Source organism: Oncorhynchus keta, chromosome 1, assembly GCF_023373465.1.
Source record: "Oncorhynchus keta strain PuntledgeMale-10-30-2019 chromosome 1, Oket_V2, whole genome shotgun sequence".
NCBI classification, from domain to species: Eukaryota; Metazoa; Chordata; class Actinopteri; order Salmoniformes; family Salmonidae; genus Oncorhynchus; species Oncorhynchus keta.
Genome location: NC_068421.1, coordinates 30,963,226 through 30,989,749, shown reverse-complemented (window position 1 = coordinate 30,989,749; position 26,524 = coordinate 30,963,226). Strand labels below are relative to the sequence as shown.

The 26,524-nt window shown below is 44.1% G+C and overlaps 1 protein-coding gene across 1 annotated transcript in view; it reads left to right on the top strand.

The window, feature by feature from the left end:
- LOC118372567 (carboxypeptidase D-like) overlaps positions 1-26,513 on the top strand; it is a 33,346-nt gene extending 6,833 nt beyond the window's left edge. The window contains exons 3-21 of the mRNA XM_035758535.2: positions 9,956-10,098; positions 10,392-10,561; positions 10,945-11,280; positions 11,410-11,522; positions 11,997-12,188; positions 18,857-19,024; positions 19,112-19,221; positions 19,414-19,516; positions 19,596-19,738; positions 19,933-20,102; positions 20,226-20,528; positions 21,066-21,261; positions 21,527-21,662; positions 21,772-21,918; positions 22,006-22,104; positions 22,237-22,301; positions 22,575-22,706; positions 23,147-23,435; positions 23,919-26,513. Coding sequence (XP_035614428.1) covers positions 9,956-10,098; positions 10,392-10,561; positions 10,945-11,280; positions 11,410-11,522; positions 11,997-12,188; positions 18,857-19,024; positions 19,112-19,221; positions 19,414-19,516; positions 19,596-19,738; positions 19,933-20,102; positions 20,226-20,528; positions 21,066-21,261; positions 21,527-21,662; positions 21,772-21,918; positions 22,006-22,104; positions 22,237-22,301; positions 22,575-22,706; positions 23,147-23,435; positions 23,919-24,151 — 3,248 coding nt within the window. The 3' untranslated portion in view covers positions 24,152-26,513. The remainder of the gene's footprint in view (positions 1-9,955; positions 10,099-10,391; positions 10,562-10,944; positions 11,281-11,409; positions 11,523-11,996; positions 12,189-18,856; positions 19,025-19,111; positions 19,222-19,413; positions 19,517-19,595; positions 19,739-19,932; positions 20,103-20,225; positions 20,529-21,065; positions 21,262-21,526; positions 21,663-21,771; positions 21,919-22,005; positions 22,105-22,236; positions 22,302-22,574; positions 22,707-23,146; positions 23,436-23,918) is intronic.
- Positions 26,514-26,524: the final 11 nt, after the last annotated feature.

The following is a 26,524-nucleotide window of genomic DNA, read 5'->3' as shown; positions in this document are numbered from 1 at the left end:
CAATTCCAGTGGATCAGAAGTTGACTGTGCCTTTAAACAGCTTGGAAAATTCCAGAAAATTATGTCATGGCTATAGAAGCTTCTGATAGGCTAATTGACATAACTTGAGTCAATTTGAGGTGTACCTATGGATGTATTTCAAGGCCTACCTTCAAACTCAGTGCCTCTTTACTTGACATCATGGGAAATCAAAAGAAATCAGCCAAGACCTCAGAAAACAAATTGTAGACCTCCACAAGTCTGGTTCATCCTTGGGAGCAATTTCCACAACGCCTGGAGGTACCACGTTCATCTGTACAAACAATAGTACACAAGTATAAACACCATAGGACCACGCAGCCGTCATACCGCTCAGGAAGGAGACGCGTTCTGTCTCCTAGAGATGAATGTACTTTGGTGTGAAAAGTGCAAATCAATCCCAGAACAACAGTTAAGGACCTTTTAAAATGCATCGGTCCGTGGAACCCTTAACCGATCCAAATCTATATACTCTGTCAGAAAAACGTCACGAATCGTTGGTTCCCAATTTGTTTTTGCTCATATTACTTTTTTTTCTACCTTCTAAAAATAACTCATATTTTGTGACAACCTCAATATCACCAGCCTAGTCACACTGCGCACTGTGCTCTGCTTCATGCACTGACCAATTTATTCCTGATCTTGCACATCTGCGCGGCACCTTCAGCATTCAAATGCTTGTTAATTGGATTGCGCAATATTAGGCTTTATTATTGAGTGACGGCCAATTTATTTGATAGGTTATTGATATCAAATGCGCTGTTGAATGTGGTGTTTTACCGGAATATAAGTAAGGTACCAGAGACAAATGCTGAACAGGGTTTGATTTGGATCAGGTTCACCATCAGTAATAGTTTTGGTAGTTTTGCTTTATGCAATCAGTGTATATGGTCATTTTTAGATATACAGGGTAAAGTTGATCATCTTTTGCGAGGGAAGCGGCACTGCATTGTCGAAACGGGAGGCGCTCACTCCATAGAAACTTCCAAACGGTCAAAACCATTTCATTTTGAGACTGGGTGAAATCCGAAGTTGTGCTATATGGCTATATTGGCTATGTCATGGCTAATTTGTAAAGATACATATTGATACATTACTAGCTCACTTTTAAGTGGGTGATGGTTTAAAGCATTCATTGCCTCCCCCTAATCTAATAGTGGGGTGGTAGATGCCCACTACCACAGGCAGATAGACGTCAGCTCAAACAGATCCCGCTTATGAGCTCCATCAGAAGCAGATTTTAATTTAGTATGGTAAATTAATGTTTATTCACCAAATGTTAATACATTGAACCGAATCTCATTGATTTGTTTGTCTAATCATACCACATTGCTTCAAATCATTTCAAAATAAAGCGTATTGTTCCTGCATTGAATCGGTGCCATGATATGTACGAATCGTCTTGAAAGATGCACATCCCTACCTACTATTTAACCTTTATTTAACTAGGCAAGTCAGTTAAGAAACAACTTCTTATTTACAATGACGGCCAAACCCTAACCCGGGCGACGCTTGGCCAATTGTGTCAATTGTAGTCACACCTCTCGCACTGAGATGCGGTGCCTTAGACCGCTGTGCCACTCAGGAGCCCTATAGGTCTGCGATTTGTTTTTCATAATTAATAGTTATCTCATAGATGGGCTGTTGTTTTCTAGCTCACTGACATCACAGCTAACCTGTTAACAGCCATCGGGACAAATCCTTATGCTGTAGTAGAGAACTATATTGAAGAACATATGTGGCCTCATTTACGGTTACAATACTGAAAGCCGATTTGCTCCAGCTCTGCACTGAATGTTATTCAAACAAGGTTGTTTCCCTACTAGCTGGATTAGGTACCCTGTATTCATAGGCTTTGCAGCTTTATGTGTTTGTAGCTTTTGTCTGGATTCTGGAATGAATCATTTCTTTACTGGTGATTGAGAACAGGGCTGGTTGAGCAAGGTAGTAGGCCACTGTGGTTTGGGTAGGAAGCCAATACAAACAGTATTGCAGGGTTGGTAGCCTAATGCTACAAACATTCATCACTGCAAACAGAACAGACGTATGGTATTTGTAAGTGATGACAAAGTTAGTTCTGGGGAATTTCTCTCTTTTAGAAGTCAATTGCCATAAGACTCCCACTTGTCTTGTCGATGGTCTGTCCTCTTATGATTATCAAAGTCAGTCAATTATCTACTTGTCTTGGGATGTGAGGTTAATGTAGGGCAATTCCATTCTAATGGAATTGTGCTGAGACTCAGATTTTTCACTTAAAATGTATGCCAAACAAAAACCATTGATTTCAAGCTCAATACATAAGGACTACTCTTAACAATTTAAACAGAACATTTTTATTTATTTTTTATTTATTTTTATTTTACCTTTATTTTACTAGGCAAGTCAGTTAAGAACAAATTCTTATTTTCAATGACGGCCTAGGAACAGTGGGTTAACTGCCTGTTCAGGGGCAGAACGACAGATTTGTACCTTGTCAGCTCGGGGATTCGAACTTGCAACCTTCCGGTTACTAGTCCAACGCTCTAACCACGAGGCTACCCTGCCGCCCCACTAGGCTACAAAAACAAACAGCCGGAAAAACAGCCGGAAAAACAGCCGGAACTCCCTGGCTGGCTACTTTTTCCCTATTTGGCTGGCTTCTCCATGTACTTAGGGAAAACACTGGATGAGGGTGTGTTTAGCCTATTCCAGGAGAGAATGACTTCCCTCTCTCATTGAAGCCACAGAAATTCAAGGTCGACCACGGTACTGCAGGTATTGTTAGCACAAAACAGGATCCCCATTAAAGTGAATGGAAAAATGGCAAACTTTATGTAAATTGAAAAAACATCTAAGACAATCATGGCATCAATAATTGCTTCTAATACACCAGATGTATGTCATTGCACCGATTATTTTTAAAATAGCACACCGAATAAATTATAAGGATAATTTTTAGTTGCTACAGTACAAATACCCGGTCGGCCTTCAACTCAATGAGGAGGGGACAGACTGCAATGTCACTTCCTGGAGTAGCTCAAACCGCATGAGACGTCATCTTAACCGACTTCATTTGGCTTTAATGTACTATAGAGTATTCATATAGGAATGAATGGTGTCACATGATTGATGGCTTTGTCTATTCATACACTACATGACAAAAAGTATGTGGACATCTGCTCGTCGAACATCTCATTCAAAAAATCATTAGCATTAATATGGAGTTGGTCTCCCCCTTTGCTGCCATAACAACCTCCTCTCTTCCTGGAAGGCTTTCCACTAGATGTTGGAACATTGCTGCGGGGACTTGCCTCCCTTCAGCCTCGAGCATTAGTGCTCTTGTGCCGATGTTGCTTCCAGAGGCTGTTTGGAAGTCAGTAGTGAGTGTTGCAACTGAGGACCGAGTTTTACGCGCCACCATTTCGGCGGTCCCGTTCTGGGAGCTTGTTTATTTTATTTTATTTCACCTTTATTTAACCAGGTAGGCAAGTTGAGAACAAGTTCTCATTTACAATTGCGACCTGGCCAAGATAAAGCAAAGCGGTTCGACTCATACAACGACAGAGTTACACATGGAGTAAAACAAACATACAGTATAAATAAGTCTATATACGATGTGAGCAAATGAGGTGAGATAAGGGAGGTAAAGGCAGAAAAAGGCCATAGTGGCAAAGTACAATATTGTGTGGCTAACCACTTCAAGGTTGAGCCATTGTTGCTCCTCGATGTTTCCACTTCAAAATAACAGCACTTACAGTTGACCCTCTAGCAGGGCAAAAATTTGATGATCTGACTTGTTGGAAAGGTGGCATCCTATGACGGTGCCACACTGAAAGTCACTGAGCTCATCAGTTAGGCCATTCGACTGCCAATGTTTGTCTGTGTAGATTGCATGACTGTATACAGCTGTCAGCAACGGTTTTGGCTGACATAGCTGAATCCACAGATTTTGAAGGGGTGTCCACATACTTTTGTATATATTGTGTATATACAGTCATTGGTGTATCCTGCCAGGTGGGAGGATGTAGAGGTTGGGGCTGATAGCGCTCATGACAGGACCTCTAGGCTATGTCTGGAGGATGTTTGCTCTCAGATATTGTCTACTATGACGTGTCATATGATTCTCACATTACAGGTTCCGCCAGGCAAATCGTCAAACATGAAAAAGTCACTATAAGATTACTATTATTAGGAGCATTGTTGCAATGCACACTGTACAGTCTTTTTCATGCTAAGGTTATTAGCCAGTGTCCATAGAGGCACTTTCAGATACATAGCCTAGGCCTGTTGCACCCTGCTGGTGTCACCATAGGGGACTAAGCCCTTGGGAACTATTCTAACTAATATCTCTAAAGTACTCTCTAACAGGCTCACATGGGGCACTGCCCTGTTGATCTGTTTCACCACAGCTGTCGGCTTAGCATAACTAGACTGGGGCTTGCACACACCCTGACATTTAACAGCCATGCAAGGCAGTCCAACAAGTGTTGTAATGTTTCCTCTACCATGAAATATTATGAAAACTGTAGAAAAAGACTTTGTGCTATGCCTCCGCCATAAGGCCTGGCATCAAATAGATTTATAATAACCCACCAAACAACTGTCTTGTGGTTTTATATCTAAACTCTTCAAATCAAATCAAAGTTTATTTGTCATGTGCGCCGAATACAACAGGTGTGGACCTTAAAGTGAAATGTTTACTTACAGGCTCTAACCAATAGTTCAAAAAAGGGTGTTAGGTGAACAATGGGTAAGTAAAGAAATAAAACAACAGTAAAAAGACAGGCTATATACAGTAGTGAGGCAATAAAAGTAGCGAGGCTACATACAGACACCGGTTAGTCAGGCTGATTGAGGTAGTATGTACATGTAGTTATGGTTAAAGTGACTATGCATATATGATGAACAGAGAGTAGCAGTAGCTTAAAAGAGGGGTTGGTGGGTGGCGGGACACAATGCAGATAGCCCGGTTAGCCACTGTGCGGGGGCACTGGTTGGTCGGCCCAATTGAGGTAGTATGTACATAAATAAAATTACTATGCATATATGATAAACAAAGAGTAGCAGCAGCGTAAAAAGAGGGGTTGGGGGGGCACACAATGCAAATAGTCCAGGTAGCTATTTGATTATCTGTTCAGGAGTCTTATGGCTTGGGAGTAAAAACTGTTGAGAAGCCTTTTTGTCCTAGACTTGGCACTCCGGTCCCGCTTGCCATGCGGTAGTAGAGACAACAGTCTATGACTGGGGTGGCTGGTGTCTTTGACAGTTTTTAGGGCCTTCCTCAGACACCACCTGGTGTAGAGGTCATGGATGGCAGGCAGCTTAGCCCCAGTGATGTACTGGGCCGTACGCACTACCCTCTGTAGTGCCTTTTGGTCGGTCGGAGGCAGAGCAATTGCCGTACCAGGCAGTGATGCAACCACTCAGGATGCTTTCGATGTTGCAGCTGTAGAACCTTTTGAGGATCTCAGGACCCATGCCAAATCTTTTTAGTTTCCTGAGGGGGAATAGGCTTTGTCGTGCCCTCTTCACGACTGTCTTGGTGTGTTTGGACCATTCTAGTTTGTTGTTGATGTGGACAGCAAGGAACTTGAAGCTCTCAACCTGCTCCACTACAGCCCCGTTGACGAGAATGGGGGTGTGCTCAGTCCTCCTTTTCCTGTAGTCCACAATCATCTCCTTAGTCTTGGTTACGTTGAGGGATAGGTTGTTATTCTGGCACCACCCGGCCAGGTCTCTGACCTCCTCCCTATAGGCTGTCTCGTCGTTGTCGGTGATCAAGCCTACCACTGCTGTGTCGTCTGCAAACATAATGATGGTGTTGGAGTCATGCCTGGCCATACAGTTGTGGGTGAACAGGGAGTACAGGAGGGGACTCAGCACGCACCCCTGTGGAGCTCCAGTGTTGAGGATCAGCGTGGCAGAGGGAACCGATTATTTGTGTTGCTACCTACCCTCACCACCTGGGTGCGGCCCGTCAGGAAGTCCAGGATCCAGTTGTAGAGGGAGGTGTTTAGTCCCAGGATCCTTAGCCTAGTGATGAGCATTGAGGGTACTATGGTGTTGAATGCTGAGCTGTAGTCAATGAATAGCATTCTCACGTAAGTGTTCCTTTTGTCCAGGTGGGAAAGGGCAGTGTGGAGTGCAATAGAGATTGCATCATCTGTGGATCTGTTTGAGCGGTATGCAAATTGAAGTGGGTCTATGGTTTCTGGGATAATTGTGTTGATGTGAGCCATTACCAACCTTTCAAAGCACTTCATGGCTACAGACGTGAGATCTACAGGTCTGTAGTCATTTAGGCAGGTTGCCTTTGTGTTCTAGGGCACAGGGATTATGATGGTCTGCTTGAGACATGTTGGTATTACATACTCAATCAGGGACATGTTGAATATGTTAGTGAAGACACCTGCCAGTTGGTCAGCACATGCCCGGAGCACACGTGGTGGTAATCTGTCTGGCCCCGCAGCCTGGTGTATGTTGACTTGTTTAAAGGTCTTACTCACGTCGGTTACGGAGAGCGTGATCACACAGTCGTCCGGAACAGCTGATGCTCTCAACCCATGCCTCAGTGTTGCTTGCCTCGAAGCGAGCATAGAAGTGATATAGCTCGTCTGGTAGGCTCGTGTCACTGGGCAGCTTGCGGCTGTGCTTCCCTTTGCAGTCTGTAATAGTTTGCCCTGCCACATAAGACGAGCGTCGGAGCCGGTGTAGTATCATTCAATCTTAGCCCCGTATGGACGCTTTGCCTGTTTGATGGTTCGTCGCAGGGCATAGCAGGATTTCTTGTAAGCTTCCGGGTTAGAGTCCCGCACCTTGAAAGCGGCAGCTCTACCCTTTAGCTCAGTGCGAATGTTGCCTGTAATCCATGGCTTATGGTTGGGGTATGTATGTACAGTCATTGTGGGGACGTACTTTTTGTGGCTGTTTATTTACCACCACAGACCGATACTTGCACTAAGACTGCACTCGGTCAGCTGTATAAGGAAATAAGCAAACAGAGGCCGCCTCTGGGTGAGTGGTTTCCTGTTTGCTTATTTCCTTATACAGCTGACTGAGTGTGGTCTTAGTGCCAGTATCTGTCTGTGGTGGTAAATAAACAGCCACGAAAAGTATGGCTGAAAACTCTCTAGGCAAATAGTGTGACCTGCAATTTATCACAATATACTCTACTTCAGGTGAGCAAAATCTAGAGACTTCCTTAGATTTCCTGCACCAGCTGATGTTTACAAATATGCAGCGTATATCCCGCTACGTTGGCGAGTAGTATAACGGCAGCTTTCCCAGTCGTCCTCGCCGGGTCCTGACCAGGCATCCGGCTCTTTGTCCTCTGTACCTGCGTCGCTTCCTCTTGCAAATAACGGGGATGTCGGCCCTGTGGGGTGTTTGGAGAATGTCTTGTGCGTCTTGTGAGTGATCGCTGTCCTGATATCCAGAAGCTCTGGATAGCACAATTGGTTGGGCGCCCGTAAAACTGCTGCCATTTCTTACTGTGCCATTTTACAACAGTCTTTACCAGTCAACCAAAACCACAGTACCCAGAAGGAATCTGCAGGCCAGGCAGTCACAGTGATGCAGCCATTTGAGAGGATGTTCAACAGCTGTACCACTCTGTGTACCACTCTGTCTTGTATTCTAGCTTGTCCTGGGCTGACTCAGTATTGTGTTAGTAAGGGCTTTCTGATACGTTTCCTCTCTCAATCAGAAGTTGCCTAACACACACACATTCAACCCTGATGTGTGTGGATTAAACAGCCGCCATTCTGGATATTACTTTTTTATTAACTAGTCCCTGGTAAATTATTAGTCACAAACTAATGATGGTTGGATGGACACTCACTTCCTCTCCCCCCTGTTTCTCCTCCTCCTGTTCCCTTCCTTTCCCTCTCTGTGTCAAATAGCTTCTGAAGATTCCTGTATTAGGGCCACAAGCAGTCACGTTAGCTGTCTCTGCTGTGTGTGTCATTTGATTATGTAAATGCTGAATCTGCTGTGTTGTATCTTGCCCACATCATGCTGTCTAATATCATATGCACACAGCAGCATTTCTAACCTGAGGCTGGTAGGCCTCACACATTCAGATGAAAGAGCTGGCGTTGTTTGTGCTGTTTGTCTCCTGTGAATTAGTGTGTGGGTGCGTGCATTTATACCCTGGATTGTGTCTAAGGATGACAGAGTGAGATGGCCTTGTTTGTGTGAATGAGGAAGAGGGTTGAGTATCCTACTTCTATTGGGTTCAGGATTTCCGTTAGCTGGTAATAACCAGCTTTTGGATGATTTTAATAACATTTACAAAAATAGAAAAGCCGATTTAAATAAAATTGATGCAGGCCAATTGTCCGGGAGAAGAAAAAAATCGAATTGAGAAATAATGCTTTTTTTTAGACTTTTCGTTGATTGAAGTACCATTTGATGGAAATAGATTTGATTGGTCATGCTTATCGGTCTATACTCTATAGGTTACTTTGCATAATTTAGTGGAATTACATTGGCGTGTGCGTTTGTTATGCATCTTATTTATCACACGTGTAAAGCATAGAGAGATACAAAACCTTTGAGTGTATAATCTGTCAGACAGCACGAGCTGCTACTACAGCATCTCAAACAGCGCGTCACACACCACTTTGCAATGAGCAGTATGCATTTTGAAATCATACTCAAATGTTTGAAACCTGAAAGTGTTACTACGTGTTATGAGGCATGTCTTACCTTGCTTCAAAGTCACCTAGCCAAAATCTGACCATATCCTTGAAGGAAATGATTTTATATCAACTTTCTTTCATTGTCCAGTAGTTAAATGCACAATCCTAGTCATATTAGCGACCCATGCTAGTTGTGGCATATTAGATCTCCCCTCTTTCTAAATTTCTAAATAATATTTAAATCTCTGTCACATGAAACTGATCGCATGTGCGCTGTGCTTTTGACAATTTTTCTGCTAATTGCATTATGGAACAAATATTTACACTTAGCCTACTGTCTTGTGCACGTTGATGCGTTTATAATCTGAAGAAATAATAGTTTATCAATATTTTAAGCTAAACGTTCTGATCTGTTGCATCAGACTCATTACTTTTTAATGTTGTTTATGCCTACTGGTTGTATGAATTTGGCATCTATTGTCCCAGAGTCTGTCTGGAATAGGCAATTTTTTCTATTGACAAGCTGACCAATAGAATAGGCCTGGGTAAACGTTTCTTCTATGAGGACTATGGTATATTGACAGGCTAGTGTCTAGCTGTTCCTTGCTTGGCTTGTTGGCAGAGGAAAGTACATGTGGACAGTTTATTCTAACATCTTCAAAGTGGACATTCTATTTCAATAAGGACCACACATCGTTGTATCCTCGTCTTGCATGTTCTTACAACATGGATTACACTGGTTGATTTCTGTCTTTCTGAGCACCATGGATGGACGCCCTAGTCAGATTAGGCACCCAATACATATGGGTCTGATAAATTAAAATGCTGCCGGTCAAACCCAGTCATGGCAACCTTCCCGAGGCCTACTGCCTGCCTGCCTGCTGTCAGGCTTTGTGCTGAAAACAACCTGGGAATGTTGCCTGAGTGGCAGGTGGCACCAGGCCACAGCAAACACATTCCTCCACCAGGCAGCCCTGGACTGGAGGAAAGGCTGGTGCTGGCCACAGCCTACTCTGCTCTGCCAGAGGCACTTTGCATTGATAACACCTTTAGCCTACATCCTGGGTTTGGTGTAGATTTAAGGATGTTCCTGACTCAAAGCATTAGGCCTGTGTTCATGCTGTTGCTTTCATGACCTCAGCAGAAGTCAACACACTTTCTTTTGACAGTTTATTTTGTATGCTTTTCCACTTTCTTTAGGTTGTGCCTCTAGAATTAATACTGATGTCCTCGTGAGTGGTTTTCAAGCAGAGAGATCTTGAAATGATTGCAGGAAAACATTTTGACATAAGGTACAATTTGTCATCCCTGTTCAGGAGGCATGCAGGACTATAACTACCTGAATGGAAACTGCCTGGAGATCACCATGGAACTGAGCTGCTGTAAATTTCCACCGGCCTCCGAGTTAAAGAAAGAGTGGGACTATAACAGGGAGTCACTAATTGCCTACCTGGAGCAGGTTGGCTTTCACAAGACACAGTGTCACACTCAAACTTTTAAACTATCACACACACACTTTCATTGCACATATGACTAGCTGTAGTTTTCCGAACTACTCTCTGGTTCTTACTACTGTACTCAATCTATTTATTTATTTGAATTGAAGAGATTGTTCCATCTTCACATCCATTTGCAGTAGTTACTTACTTCTAGGCAGCACTTCAGTTATTTGAGCTTCATTTGTTCCCAGCTACTGAGGCAATAGAAACAGTGTTTGAGATCTCTTCTGACGTTATCCTGTTGATCTCCCAGGTTCACATTGGAGTTCGAGGCTATGTGAATGAGGCTACCAATGGGACAGCTCTGCCTGATGTCAGCATTGTGGTGGCAGGCATCAACCATAACCTGACCACAGCCAAGTTTGGTGACTTCTACCGCCTGCTGCTTCCTGGGACATACAATGTCTCAGCTATAGCCACAGGGTGAGTACTGCTGGAGGAATGAACTCCTCTCCTGCCGCTATACTAACTTGCAGGCACAGGGTACAGAAAATAAAGTCTTTAACAAAAGAAGCATACTCTACTCCTGATTTTTAGTTCCTGTCTTGTTTTCCTTTGAACTGATTAGTGCATGGTGTTTTCTTACATGAAGTAAATGCACATCTTAGAGCTTAATTTCCTCTAAGATATTTCCCTGTTCTGGTACTTTCCCATTATACCTGAAACTTCCTGGTGAAATACATTTAAAAGATATCACCTGGATTTAGACACACTGCTGTGCACAGGGTTTTTACTTCGTTTTTTTGCATTTATAATATGTTTTAACTGCAACAAAATAAACATATTCAATATTTCTGTCTTCATAGGTACATGCCCATGACAGTAGTTGGGGTTCAAGTGGTGGAGGGCAAGGCCACCGAGCTCAACTTCACCCTGGCACCCCTGGGAAATGAACCCACAGGTGGCATAACCGTACCCTTTACCACTGTCCCTACCACAACCTCTGTCCCTACCACAACCTCTGACCCTGACTCCACCACCATCGAAACCTCCAGCACCACCTCTGAGATGGGGACCTCTGGGGCCAACGAGAGCTCCACTCCCCAGGAGGCTTGGCCCCCAGCCCAGCCTGAACACCAGCCCATCCAACCACAGGACTTCCGCCACCACCATTACAATGACATGGAGCTGTTCCTGCGCATGTACTGTTATGTTTGCTTTATAGGCTTGCCTTTGTAATTAAGCATTTCAAATGTTATGCTTGTAAGTAATGTTAGGATGTGAGAGCTTTTAATAAAATGTGAAAAAGCCTTGTTCTTTTAACACAACAGGTACAGCAACAGGTTCCATTCCATCGCTCATCTCTATTCCATTGGGAAGTCAGCAGAGGACCGTGAGCTTTACGTCATGGTGATATCAGACAACCCCACCGTCCACGAGCCAGGTATGGATGTGTTTTGGTGACACTGGAGCTCTAGAAGAGACTATTAACTCTAAAGCAATGCCTTCAATCTACGGCTGTGGTTTATGTTGATCTAACTTCTTACAGTAACTGGATTGTGTTCATACACAGAAATTCATAGTCTAAAACAAATGGCAGTTTTTCCTGTAAAAGATCCTGATATTATTGCTTCAGCTCAATGATCTCGTAGCTTCATATCCTTTTGAATGTGGGGGTACTCACTCTTATCTGCAGGCCCATTACAGCATTGTATTTTTTCAATAGTGGGTGGCCTAGAAAGTACAGTGCAAGGATAAGGAGGGTTTTCAAATGAATGGTGTGCTTTAGTTTAATTGAGTGTGAATTTGTTCAGGAGACTTCCGCCCTCATTCTCTCCCAGCCGACTCTGCCCTACTTCTCTTTTAATAGCACTAACACTTTAACAAATGTATTTTCCCACTATTTTCTCCCCTTTAGGTGAACCAGAGTTCAAGTATATAGCTAACATGCATGGAAACGAGGTGGTGGGACGCGAGTTGCTCCTCAACCTCATTGAGTACCTGTGCCATAACTATGGCAGCGATCCTGAGGTCACCCAGCTGGTCAACACGACCCGGATACACATCATGCCTTCCATGAACCCAGATGGTTATGAGATCGCCAGGGAGGGTAAGAGAGGAATGTGTGTGTGGGGTCTATTTGTGAAAGATGTTGCCCGTCCACAATAAAAATACAGTGTACCCCTAAATTAAGACATTAAACATGATTACCAGTAGCATAAAGTCAGTGGTCCCCCAATAAAAATAATATATATATTTGTTTTCTTTTATTTTTGAAGGATCTCAGTCCGGCTTTCAACGTACTCTTGAAAGTTGTAATAGTATCCGCACAAGGAGCAATTTAGAAATTGGGAAGTGCATCATCAGTTTGCCTCTTCTCATGTCAGTCATTGCATACCTTAGAGAGCTATTTATAATTTGGAATAAATGTCCAGTTGATCAACTAGCCCATGTCAGTTTTTTTAGCTAGGTTTTTTTAGCCCATAGATTTGTTGTGTTAGTGTTTTATTTTTCAGAGTAAAAAACCCACGGACACTAGAGAAGCTTTAACCAAGTTTAATTCTTCCCAAAGGTTCTGTACAGCTGTAATCAGACAGCAAAACATTTCTCTCCATTGGTTATATACATCCTACATAAGACACCCCTTCTCTCCAATCCTTAGTTTATGCCCAAGAGAAAGAAGGTAACCAGATACTAACCCTGATTACTCCCTTAAGGGGAACTGACCTCACCCCTCACCTGATTCTCCAAGATGGCGTAGCAGTAAGTCGTCCTGTCCCCTGTATATATCGCGTCTTTTTTGTTTTTTTACATATTTTTCTTCGCATACCTCTTTAAAAACATTTTGCTAAATCTAAGCTTCCAAATACTCTCCTGCAACCCACCTCACCCAATGTAGCTATTTTTCCTAAAGTATTTATATTTACTTCGGAACCGAAACCCCTCAACTGAAGCTAGCCAGCTAATCCACCAGCTATGCTAGCGGTCTTCAGCTAACCGGTCATCAGCTAACCTTTAGCCCGGAAAGCTCTCGCCAGTTCGAACAACGCGACTCTATCCAGAGCATAACGGACCTATTTATTTTTCATCCCCGGATTCCCACCGCAAACGGAACATTTTTCAGCTGGATCTTCACAACTAGCTATCTAGCTAAACTGCAACCCCGGATGATTACCCCTGGCTAGCGTTTCCACCCACTTAGCTTGAAGCTAGCCCGGCCAGAGCACCTGTAGCACACCCCTGCTACCCTGTCTAGCCCGGGCCTATGAACTGTTAGCTTGTTACCACAGGCCTGCTAACCGTCTCAATCTCCGCGTCCCAAACACTCTCTGGACCCATATTTACTTTCTCTCTTTTTGATTTTTAAATTGTTTATACCTTCCTGAAACCTGCCTCACCCATTGTGATACGGAATCGCTATTATTTTTTATTTTTTAGAACACACTCAAGAACCTCCAGACACTAACCAGCTAACTAGCTACAAGCTATTTAGTCATTGTTAGTTTTTTAAAACCTGGATAACACTCGCCAGTCCAGCTTCCCTGCCCATCCACCGCTGCCCCCTGGACACTGATCTCTTGGCTACATAGCTGATGCACGCTGGACTGTCCATTAATCACTGTACTCCATTCTGCTTGTTTGTTTTATCTGTCGGCCCCGTTGCCTAGTCAACGCCATTTTACCTGCTGTTTGTTGTGCAAGCTGACTAGCTGTTGCTGTCTCACCTACTGTTTTAGCTAGCTTTCCCAATTCAACACCTGTGATTACTGTATGCCTCGCTGTATGTCTCTCTCAAATGTCAATATGCCTTGTATACTGTTGTTCAGGTTAGTGATCATTGTTTTAGTTCACAATGGAGCCCCGAGTTCCACTCTTCATACCCCTGTTACCTCCTTTGTCCCACCTCCTTCACATGCGGTGACCTCACCCATTACAACCAGCATGTCCAGAGATACAACCTCTCTCATAATCACCCAGTGCCTGGGCTTACCTCCGCTGTACCCGCACCCCACCATACCCCTGTCTGCGCATTATGCCCTGAATATATTCTACCATGCCCAGAAACCTGCTCCTCTTATTCTCTGTCCCCAACGCTCTAGGCGACCAGTTTTGATAGCCTTCAGCCGCACCCTCATACTACTCCTTCTCTGCTCCGCGGGTGATGTGGAGGTAAACCCAGGCCCTGCATGTCCCCAGGCACCCTCATTTGTTGACTTCTGTGATCGAAAAAGCCTTGGTTTCATGCATGCCAACATCAGAAGCCTCCTCCCTAAGTTTGTTTTACTCACTGCTTTAGCACACTCTGCTAACCCTGATGTCCTTGCCGTGTCTGAATCCTGGCTCAGGAAGGCCACCAAAAATTCAGATTTCCATACCCAACTATAACATCTTCCGTCAAGATAGAACTGCCAAAGGGGGAGGAGTTGCAGTCTACTGCAGAGATAGCCTGCAAAGTAATGTCATACTTTCCAGGTCCATACCCAAACAGTTCGAACTACTAATTTTGAAAATTACTCTCTCCAGAAATAAGTCTCTCACTGTTGCCGCCTGCTACCGACCCCCCTCAGCTCCCAGCTGTGCCCTGGACACCATTTGTGAATTGATCGCCCCCCATCTAGCTTCAGAGTTTGTTCTATTAGGTGACCTAAACTGGGATATGCTTAACACCCCGGCAGTCCTACAATCTAAGCTAGATGCCCTCAATCTCACACAAATCATCAATGAACCCACCAGGTACAACCCTAACTCCGTAAACAAGGGTACCCTCATAGACGTCATCCTGACCAACTGGCCCTCCAAATACACCTCCGCTGTCTTCAACCAGGATCTCAGCGATCACTGCCTCATTGCCTGTATCCGCCATGGAGCCGCAGTCAAACGACCACCCCTCATCACTGTCAAACGCTCCCTAAAACACTTCTGTGAGCAGGCCTTTCTAATCGACCTGGCCCGGGTATCCTGGAAGGACATTGACCTCATCCCGTCAGTTGAGGATGCCTGGTCATTCTTTAAAAGTAACTTCCTCACCATTTTAGATAAGCATGCTCCGTTCAAAAAATGCAGAACCAAGAACAGATACCGCCCTTGGTTCACTCCAGACCTGACTGCCCTCGACCAGCACAAAAACATCCTGTGGCGGACTGCAATAGCATCGAATAGTCCCCACGATATGCAACTGTTCAGGGAAGTCAGGAACCAATACACGCAGTCAGTCAGGAAAGCTAAGGCCAGCTACTTCAGGCAGAAGTTTGCATCCTGTAGCTCCAACTCCAAAACGTTCTGGGACACTGTGAAGTCCATGGAGAACAAGAGCACCTCCTCCCAGCTGCCCACTGCACTGAGGCTAGCTAACACGGTCACCACCGATAAATCCATGATTATCGAAAACTTCAATAAGCATTTCTCAACGGCTGGCCATGCCTTCCGCCTGGCTACTCCAACCTCGGCCAACAGCTCCGCCCCCCCCCCGCAGCTCCTCGCCCAAGCCTCTCCAGGTTCTCCTTTACCCAAATCCAGATAGCAGATGTTCTGAAAGAGCTGCAAAACCTGGACCCGTACAAATCAGCTGGGCTTGACAATCTGTATTTCTGAAACTATCCGCCGCCATTGTCGCAACCCCTATTACCAGCCTGTTCAACCTCTCTTTCATATCGTCTGAGATCCCCAAGGATTGGAAAGCTGCCACAGTCATCCCCCTCTTCAAAGGGGGAGACACCCTGGACCCAAACTGTTACAGACCTATATCCATCCTGCCCTGCCTATCTAAGGTCTTCGAAAGCCAAGTCAACAAACAGGTCACTGACCATCTCGAATCCCACCGTACCTTCTCCGCTGTGCAATCTGGTTTCCGAGCCGGTCACGGGTGCACCTCAGCCACACTCAAGGTACTAAACGATATCATAACCGCCATCGATAAAAGACAGTACTGTGCAGCCGTCTTCATCGACCTTGCCAAGGCCTTCGACTCTGTCAATCACCATATTCTTATCGGCAGACTCGGTAGCCTCGGTTTTTCGGATGACTGCCTTGCCTGGTTCACCAATTACTTTGCAGACAGAGTTCAGTGTGTCAAATCGGAGGGCATGCTGTCCGGTCCTCTGGCAGTCTCTATGGGGGTGCCACAGGGTTCAATTCTCGGGCCGACTCTTTTCTTTGTATATATCAATGATGTTGCTCTTGCTGCGGGCGATTCCCTGATCCACCTCTACGCAGACGACACCATTCTATATACTTTCGGCCTGTCATTGGACACTGTGCTATCTAACCTCCAAACGAGCTTCAATGCCATACAACACTCCTTCCGTGGCCTCCAACTGCTCTTAAACGCTAGTAAAACCAAATACATGCTTTTCAACCGATCGCTGCCTGCACCCGCATGCCCGACTAGCATCACCACCCTGGATGGTTCCGACCTTGAATATGTGGACATCTATAAGTACCTAGGTGTCTGGCTAGACTGCAAACTCTCCTTCCAGACTCATATCAAACATCACCAATCGAAAATCAAATCAAGAGTCTGCTTTCTATTCCGCAACAAAGCCTCCTTCACTCACGCCGCCAAGCTTACCCTAGTAAAACTGACTATCCTACCGATCCTCGACTTCGGCGATGTCATCTACAAAATGGCTTCCAACACTCTACTCAGCAAACTGGATGCAGTCTATCACAGTGCCATCCGTTTTGTCACTAAAGCACCTTATACCACCCACCACTGCGACTTGTATGCTCTAGTCGGCTGGCCCTCGCTACATATTCGTCGCCAGACCCACTGGCTCCAGGTCATCTACAAGTCCATGCTAGGTAAAGCTCCGCCTTATCTCAGTTCACTGGTCACGATGGCAACACCCATCCGTAGCACGCGCTCCAGCAGGTGTATCTCACTGATCATCCCTAAAGCCAACACCTCATTTGGCCGCCTTTCGTTCCAGTACTCTGCTGCCTGTGACTGGAACGAACTGCAAAAATCGCTGAATTTGGAGACTTTTATCTCCCTCACCAACTTCAAACATCAGCTATCTGCGCAGCTAACCGATCGCTGCAGCTGTACATAGTCTATTGGTAAATAGCCCACCCATTTTCACCTACCTCATTCCCATACTGTTTTTATTTATTTACTTTTCTGCTCTTTTGCACACCAATATCTCTACCTGTACATGACCATCTGATCATTTATCACTCCAGTGCTAATCTGCAAAATTGTAATTATTCGCCTACCTCATGCCTTTTGCACACATTGTATATAGACTCCCCTTTTTTTCTACTGTGTTATTGACTTGTTAATTGTTTACTCCATGTGTAACTCTGTGTTGTCTGTTCACACTGCTATGCTTTATCTTGGCCAGGTCGCAGTTGCAAATGAGAACTTGTTCTCAACTAGCCTACCTGGTTAAATAACGGTGAAATAAAAAATAAAATAAAAACCTCCTGATCCACAGATATCCATCTGTCTTCCCTATATCAACACAGTGTTCTGCTCCCATCCCCCAACACATTCCACAGAGAACCCTTCACTTTCTCCTTTGATTCTATGCTTCTTTCTCAATCATTTATTTAATATCTCAATGTTCAAAATGTCGAACCCAACAGTTGTAATGCTTGAGTCACTCAAATATCACAGGAATACACATTAGACAAGGCAAAATGTATAGGCAGGATGTTCCCAAGTGCTGGAAAGGGGGCCTGAGTGAAAATGTTTGGGAACACCTGGCCTAAGTTACTGTCTGGCTGTAAACAAAAACAAGTGTCAGACATAAAGCTGTCCCAACAGCAGAGCTTTCTTTTCAGCACCTTGGAGTGAATCCTTACCACTGCTACAGCGGAGCCTTGTCTGGCAGCAAAACAGTTCATTCAGCCTAATTTACTGACTTTTGAAAAAACCTATGGCTGACTTGCTTAAACAAATGCTGTTTCTACTGACAATTGATATGTACAAGCTATGACATAAGGGGACGACGAGTGGATAAGAGGCAATCTGTAATTTCAATTATGACATTAATGAGTGAGCTCGGATGGACATAGTCAATCTAACCATTTGTTCAGCACTTTTGAAATATACAATGACAGAATTTAGAACATGGGCCATTCTTACAGCGCTCTCCCTGTACAACAAGTCAGAACCATAGGATAAATAAAGGCGGCTTATAAGCAGACAATGAAAGCTCTTACAATATTCTATGACTACATTTCTCTAACACAGGTTATAAACTACATGTACACCACCAAGTCAGAACAGTAGGCTAAGTTACGAGGGGGAAAGGGACCTAATTATTAAGAGGCCCGAGTTCACGACTTGGAATTCTGAGTTGGATGACCAAAAGGTATTTTCGCAGTCGGCGCTTGTTTTTTTTTTTTTTTTCCCCTGAGTTCCCAGTTGTCTTGAACGCGGCAGAAGTCATGCTGGATTGACAGCATGGCCAATGTTTTCAACCTTTTCTGGCCCATGGTGTTGCATGTGAATGTTTATCCTTTTAAGCTTGGAAAAGAGACCCTTAAACCCAGACTTGGACCACACACCCACTCCACTGACTAGCAGGCTAGTGATTGCATTGCAACGCTTGCAGTTAGCCACTGATTCATTCCAAACCAGTCATTGTTGAATTTGCGATTTCCAACTTGTCGTGTAATGTTGATGTTCAATTGAGCACCGATATATTTAGTCTATAATTTCTCTTCATAAGGATTGAAAAGAATTTGCCAGTAGATTGTCGACTTGATTCACGATAATGACTGCTTGTCTAGCTTGCTAGCTAAGCTTTTGTTGTTCTTTTGCTCTCGCAGGTGATGTCAGAGGGTACACGGGACGCAACAACAGTAACAACTTTGACCTGAACCGTAACTTCCCTGACCAGTTTACTACAATCACTGAACCCAGGCAGCCAGAGACCATCGCTGTGATGAACTGGCTCAAGAGTTATCCCTTTGTACTCTCAGCCAACCTACATGGAGGTAAGCCCTAAGCTCCCCCATTTTTCAATGTTTATAAAAAAATGTATATTGTATTCTCATTGGGTAATTCCTCTCTGCCCACTACAGGGTCATTGGTGGTCAATTACCCATATGATGATGACAAGCAGGGACGTACGGAGTACAGCAAGTGTCCTGATGACAAGGTCTTTAAACAGGTGGCCAGATCCTACTCTCAGGTCAGTGGACTTCAACACACAATTTGGGTCCTTATATCACCCCATTTACTAAATATATTCAAACAGTTGTGAAGTTGTTTATTAAGTTAATAAAAACATTGGACAGTTGTTGATAAGTTTACTGTTTCAATTCTGCTGTTTGTATTGCGTTGTCACCTTTTCCCTTTTGTGTGTGTGTGTGTGTGTGTGTAGGAAAATGCTCTGATGCACAAAGGACACCCTTGTGAGGACCTTTACCCTTCAGAGTTCTTTGAGGACGGCATCACCAACGGCGCCAACTGGTACAATGTTGCCGGTACGTGCCTTCCCATGCCAATACACACACTAAGAGGAACAATGTGTGTATCTGACTTCTCTTTGTGTTCTCTCGCCAGGTGGGATGCAGGACTGGAACTACCTGAACACTAACTGTTTTGAGGTGACCATAGAGTTGGGCTGTGTGAAGTACCCTAAGGCCCAGCACCTGCCTTTGTACTGGGACCAGAACCACAGAGCCTTACTGCAGTACATCCACCAGGTCAGCATATTTACATACTGCCCTTCACTATGCTATCATTCGCTCATTCATTCATCTCTCTCTCTCAAAAAAAAGAAATGTAAACGTATAATTTCTCTTTCCCTTTGCCCATTTACTTTGTCTCAAATGCACCAACTTGAATTTGAGGTATTCATCCTCTGTGTGTGTGTGTGTGTGTGTGTGTCCCTCTGCAGGTCCACAGAGGAGTAAAGGGCATGGTGATAGATATTAAAGATGGTACAGGCATCCCTAATGCCACCATCATGGTGGAGGAGATCAATCATCCAATCACAACCAACCTAGCTGGAGACTACTGGAGACTTCTGGTCCCTGGGACGTATCACCTCACCGCCTCTGCACGGGGGTGAGAGACAGAACCGTAGAAGTAACTGAGATAAATTAGAGGGTTAACCCCACCCTAACCCATAGAAACAGAACTAGAATTAACAACCTTCTATGCCCTAACCCTCCCTCCCCTTCTTCTCAGGTACAACTCAGTAAAGATCTACGCGACAGTGCCAGAGGAGGGGGTGGAGCTGGTAGACTTCCGGCTGACGCGGGTGCGTTCGGAGCCCAATGGCCAGGCCCCCAAGGATCCTGGAGCCACCCAGGACCCTGCAGAGGTGGTGTTCCAGAGCTTCATTAAGGACCTGTCTCTGGGCCAGGGGCTGGAGCAGCTGGTTCAGAGTACCATCACAGAGAGCAGCTTCAGATACAGACGCTACAAAGAGCTGTCAGAGTTCCTGAGGGGTTTGACGCTCAACTTCCCCAAGATCACCTCCCTGCATAGGTAGGCCTGAGTTATGACCTCTAAACCCTAACCTGATGTCTAACATCTAGACCTTAATTTCCCTAAGAGGACCTCCCTGCAAAGGTAGGCTGGCCTGAGTTATGACCTCTGACCTCGTCATCAAATGTCACCTCTCGGCACAGGTTAACCTTGACCTCTAACCCCTAGTGTAACTGCCCTTAATCAAAATAATTTAGCTTGTCATGCAAAAAAATATATGTATATGTATTATCACATACACCAGATAGTTGTAGTGAAATGTGTTGTTTTACAAGGTCTGCCATGGTTGTAAGGTGCCCAAGGAACAAATTAGGGTTACGTGCCTTGCTCAAGGGCACATCGACAGATTCACCTTGTCGGCATGGGTATTCGAACCAGCGACCTTTCGGTTACTGGCCCAACACTCTAACCGGTAGGCTACCTGCCCACCTGTACCCCTAATGGCTAACCTCAAAACCTCTCCTCCAAATGGTTGGAATTACAGTCTAGGTAATAATCTACAGTGGAATTGATAATAACATGCATTCTTCTGTCTAGTTTGGGCCAGAGTGTGGAGTACAGGACCATTTGGGCCTTGGAGATTTCCAACAAACCAGACGAGCCTGAAACGGCCAAGCCCAAGATACGCTTGGTGGGAGGTATCCATGGCAACGCCCCCGTTGGCACAGAGCTCCTGCTGGAGTTTGCTGCCTTCCTCTGCATCAACTACGACAAGAACCCCACCATCACCAGGGTGAGATGATTTATCTGATGTTTTTACTACACCAATCATAGTTATAGTGCCTAGTGAAATTATTCACACCCTTGCACAGTTGTGTTGCCTTAAAAATACTAAATATTCATACAATTTTTATATTTTTATCGACCACGCTTTAAAAAGGAAAGAACTTGCAAAAAAGTGTAATGTTCTAAAATAAAAAAGCTCCATTTAAATATAACTGATGTCCTGTTGTTCTACCCCTCATTCCTCTTTATCCTTCTCCCTCTTCTCTCCACAGTTGATTAACGAGACGCGGATCGTCATCCTTCCCTCCATCAACCCAGATGGACGAGAGCTGGCCAGAGAGAAACAGTGCACCTCTACTGTGGGCATGACCAACACACACGGGAAAGATCTGGACACTGACTTCTTTGGTCAGTACCTGCTGTGGTTGGTGTATAGACGGAGATGTTTGTGTTGTGTGGGTACTTGCATGCCCTTACATGTTTGGTGGTGTCCTGTCTGTGTGTGCTGCTGTTGTAGGTAATGCCTCCCAGCGGGTGGTGGAGGCTCAGCCAGAGACCAGGGCAGTGATGGACCTGATCTTAGAGAGGGGCTTCACACTCTCTGTAGCCCTGGATGGAGGCTCCCTGTTGGCTACTTACCCCTACGACAAGCCTGTACAGCCAGGTAGGAACATGGGGCTCCAAATATAGAATACTAGAAATCTATCAAATAGTAGTACTAATAGTTAACTAATAGTGTACTTTCTTTCAGTTGAAAATGAGGAAACTCTGAAGTACTTGGCCAATGTGTATGCCAGCAACCATCCCAAGATGCACCTGGGGGATACGGGATGTCCAAGCAATGGCCAGAGTATGTACCAACAGCACCACAAATAGACCACTGTGACCTAAAGACTGCATTCCAAGTGGTGAATTGAAAAAGATGGCTTATATACATCTATTGACTCCTATGTTTCATCCTTCTCTTCTCCTCTCTCCCCAGTGGGTAACATCCCAGATGGAGTACTCAGGGCAGCAGAGAGACAAAGTCACATGGGCAGTATGAAGGTATGTTTCATACCCTACTTTCTAATGCTATCTAATGCTATATCTCTCACAAGAGAAAGGTTGTTCTGTCACCCGGCCCAAAGAGGCATCTGCTTGTTGAGTCCTGGAACAACACGACTTCCACTGCTATGTCTGTATTTAACTTCAACCAACTGTGTTAGAGCCTGATCAATTGTTTGATTTTAAAGTACAGTAGCCATTCTGGACTAAGCTTTACTGGTCATCAATATGGCTATTCTGATGTGTCTGTCCTGTCCTATCCTTTCTTTTTAGGACTTCAGTGTGGACTTTGGCCACTGTCCAGAGATCACGGTGTATACAGGCTGCTGTCTGTTTCCCCCGGCCAAACAGCTGGCCACGCTGTGGGCTGAGAATAGGAAGGCACTGCTCAGCATGCTGGTGGAGGTCAGTAATACCCTTGACCTCTGACCTGGGGTCATGTAATACAAATGCATTCATTAAGTTTACAAATGCTTTGATGAGTTATTGAGTGTGTTTGATAATAATAATTAATGCATTTCGGAGCTCCAATTGGTTACTAATCAAACGCGTTTGTTTGATACATTATTGAATGCATTTATGGCATACATGTGCAGGTATTGCCACAGAAGATGAAATTAACATAATATTACTTAGTCTATTACATTATTACAATATTACATTATCTTCCTGCGATAGACTAGCATCCTGTTTAGGGGGTATACTTGTTCTGTACATCAAGCTGCCTTACGCTACAGTAACAGGATATAGGCTCCTGCCCTATTGGCTGTTCTGGCTTGGGCAAGGCTACTTAATTTTTGTTCTGTGTACTTTACATTCAATCTGTGTTTCTGTCTCTCCTTCAGGTCCATAAAGGTGTGCGTGGCATGGTGAAGGATAAGAGTGGGAAGCCCATCGTGGGGGCCATGATAGTGTTGAACGGAGGTGTGAGGGTGTTCACTGCAGAGGGAGGCTACTTCCATGCTCTTCTGGCACCAGGAAACCACAACATAGAGGCTGTGGCTGATGGCTACCAGCAACAACGGCAGGAGGTGGTTGTGTCGTCATATGAAGCTGCCAGCTCCATCATCATAGAGTTTGACATGGACAACCGCATTTTTGGTCTGCCTCGAGAGTTTGTTGTGGCTACTGCAGGTAAGCATGGGGAGAACTGTTTTTTTGGAGATGTTACCTTTTGTGTAATGTTGCCAGATGATTGCAGAGAATTTTTATTTTATTTTTTAAAACATTTTAGTCATTGGATCCGGCAGGTAGCATAGAGTTTAGAGCGTTGGCCAGTAATCAAAAGGTTGCTAGATCGAATTCTTGGTTCTTAACTGACTTGCCTAGTTAAATAAAGGTACAAAATAAATAAAAAATGTTTAAGTAAAAAAATATATATATAAAAAAAAATATATATATATATATATAAATTTAGCAGATGCCCTTATCCAGAGCAATTAGGGTTAAGTGTCTTGCTCAAGGGCATATCGAGAGATTTTTCATGTAGTCGGCCCGGGGATTATTGTAGGGAGTAAAACAAGGTGAATAAGTTACATTTTGTAGGTTTTTAGGACATATGTTTGTTTTGTGCCTCATGTTTATATATGCTTGTCTCTCTTATCTCCTTCCCTGCAGCGGCCTCCATGACGGCCCTGGTGGTGACAGCCTGTATCATCTGGTGTGTGTGCTCTGCTAAATCCAACCAGCAGAAGGATGGTTTCCACCGGCTGCGGCAGCACCGTGACGATTACGAGGACGAGATTCGCCTTACCTCCATGGGCTCCAAGAAGTCCCTGCTCTCCAACGAGTTCCAGGATGAGAGCGAAAGCGATGAGGACACGCTCTACACCAACGCCAACAAAATCTGAGATCCCACATACATATATACTATAGACATACATACATGGCCAACCTGGGTCCTATTCATTAGGCACCAAACAGATTAAAACAGACGGAAACAGAAACGCTTGTTTTTACTTTGTTGTTCGAAAACATTTTGCTACAGTGTGCCCAAATGAATACGACCCTGTTGTTAGTACTGGGCAATTCCACATTAACAGAGTGATGCTGAGACTCCGATTTAACACTTTAAAACAAAAACACTGAACACACTGTAAAACTCGATGCACAAGGACTACTTTTAACCATTTCCATAGAACATTTGACAATAACACATTTACTTGAAGAACAGTGCAGATACAAAGTTTAGTAGCAGAATTACAGTTTGTGCTGTTGGGGCCATCATTCTGTTTCCATTTTTGTATTATGTTCTGTGGAAATTATAGTAGAGTTAGAGTGCATAGAGTTGTATAGTTTTTGTTTGAAATACATTTTAAAGTGAAAAATCGGAGTCTCACCCTGTTACTGTGGAATTGCGCTACTACTACTGCCCCTCCCTGTGACTGTTGAGTTGGCCGTTGTGGTGCTCTGTGGCTCAGCTCTACTGGAGAGGACGAGGTGGAGCAGGGAGGGCTTGTTCTTGTCCGTCCCTATAAGATTCTCCATTTGCCTGTCCTCCTCCCGCCCACCAGAGAGCGCTGTTTCAGAGACCACAACAGTCCTCTATGTCTGGTGTCCAAGCCGAATCGTCCAAATTAACACCTGCTTTGCTCTGTTTACAGATGCACACTAAAGGTCTAGTGGAGCTGGGCAACCTTTTTATTTCTTCATGCACGCAACACACACATGCACACTTTTGCAGTTAGCCACTCATCAACCTGTCCATATATTTATTTGATACCTAAACGTGGAACTAGTACCAATTAATATACCAATTGCAGTCATTTGAAATTATTAAAGAAATGTCTGTTTCTCAAGATTTTTGTCCGTGTTGTCACAGTCCAGTTAGCCAGTCTTTCAGAGGGAGCATCAAACACAGTGCCTTGGCTGATGTAGAGTTAGACACGCCACTCAATTTTAGGGCTACAGTACAGAAGCGTGGTGGTGTGGGTACTAGATATACTAGAATCTTGTCCAGATTATGGTCTAGTACAGATTATGATCTGTGATCCATCATATACTCAGGTGATATGGAAGACATTAGTCATCCAGGATTCATCCAGGGGTCTGGAGTATTATAAGAGATGCACTCTTTCAGAGCAGAAGACTTACAATGGGCTGGGTTCACAGGCTGCATGTGTTTTCACTTCTATTGCCCTCTGCTTATTCATGTGCCCTCTTGGACATACAGCACAAGGCCCTCTGCATTTTACTACAAGCACTGTATGTTAAATACAAATACAAGATTCCCCATTTAATTGTTCAGGGAAAGCAGTTTGAAATGGATGCAAATACTGTAAATCACAAATGGATGGTTTTCTTAATGTTTTTCCATTTGAAAGAGAATCTATGCTTTTTCTTTCTACACACGTTTCATATCTCAAAATGACCCTTAAGATGGCAAATTACTTAGCCATGCTTTAATAATCAGCCGCAACATATAGATGTATATTTTGTTGTAATTTACTTGTATTTTTTTTTCATGCATTCATGATTTATTTGTACAAATCATAATTCTATCAAATCCTTGTGCTAGATGTCAACCCTACATTACTGAATAGGTGCAGAACGTCTGCTCTAGAACCATCCAGCAGTTGTGGGAGAGTGTTTAGAGAGGAGGGCATCTTCCTCTACAATAGTGGTCACCAACCCTGGTCATGAGGAGTATAAGGTGTGCAGACTTTTGTTCCAGTCCAACACTAACCCTCCCAATTCTACTCTCATCAAGGTCTTTTTGAGTAGCTGGTTAGTCGAATCAGTTATGTTAGTGCTGGGCTGGAACAAAACCCTGTACGCTTTGTAGTTTTCCAGGAGCAGGGTGAAGGACCACTAGTTTACAGGGGTGTCTGACTCCTAACTATCATCTCAGTTGCACATAATCAATATTGTAGCAACGCCAGGTAATCTTAGGGGGAGAAAGTAAGTTATTTTTCTATTTGTTTTACATTGTGTGTTTGAGAGGGATGGAGAGTGTTATCTGAATGGATGTTGGGGTTTTGATGTAAATGGTTATTTTTGTTTCTTTTTATATGAAACTGAATTGATTGTAGATAATGAACTGTTGCCAAATGTATTTGAATGAGAAAAATAAGTGCAATTCATGTTAACCCTGACTACAACACACATTTCATAACAAACCAACCTGTTATGTTGTATGTGGTGATATGACAGACATGCTAACATGAACACTTCAAGACATTGATGAATTAAACAATATGGAAAGAAAATGAATTATGTCCTAA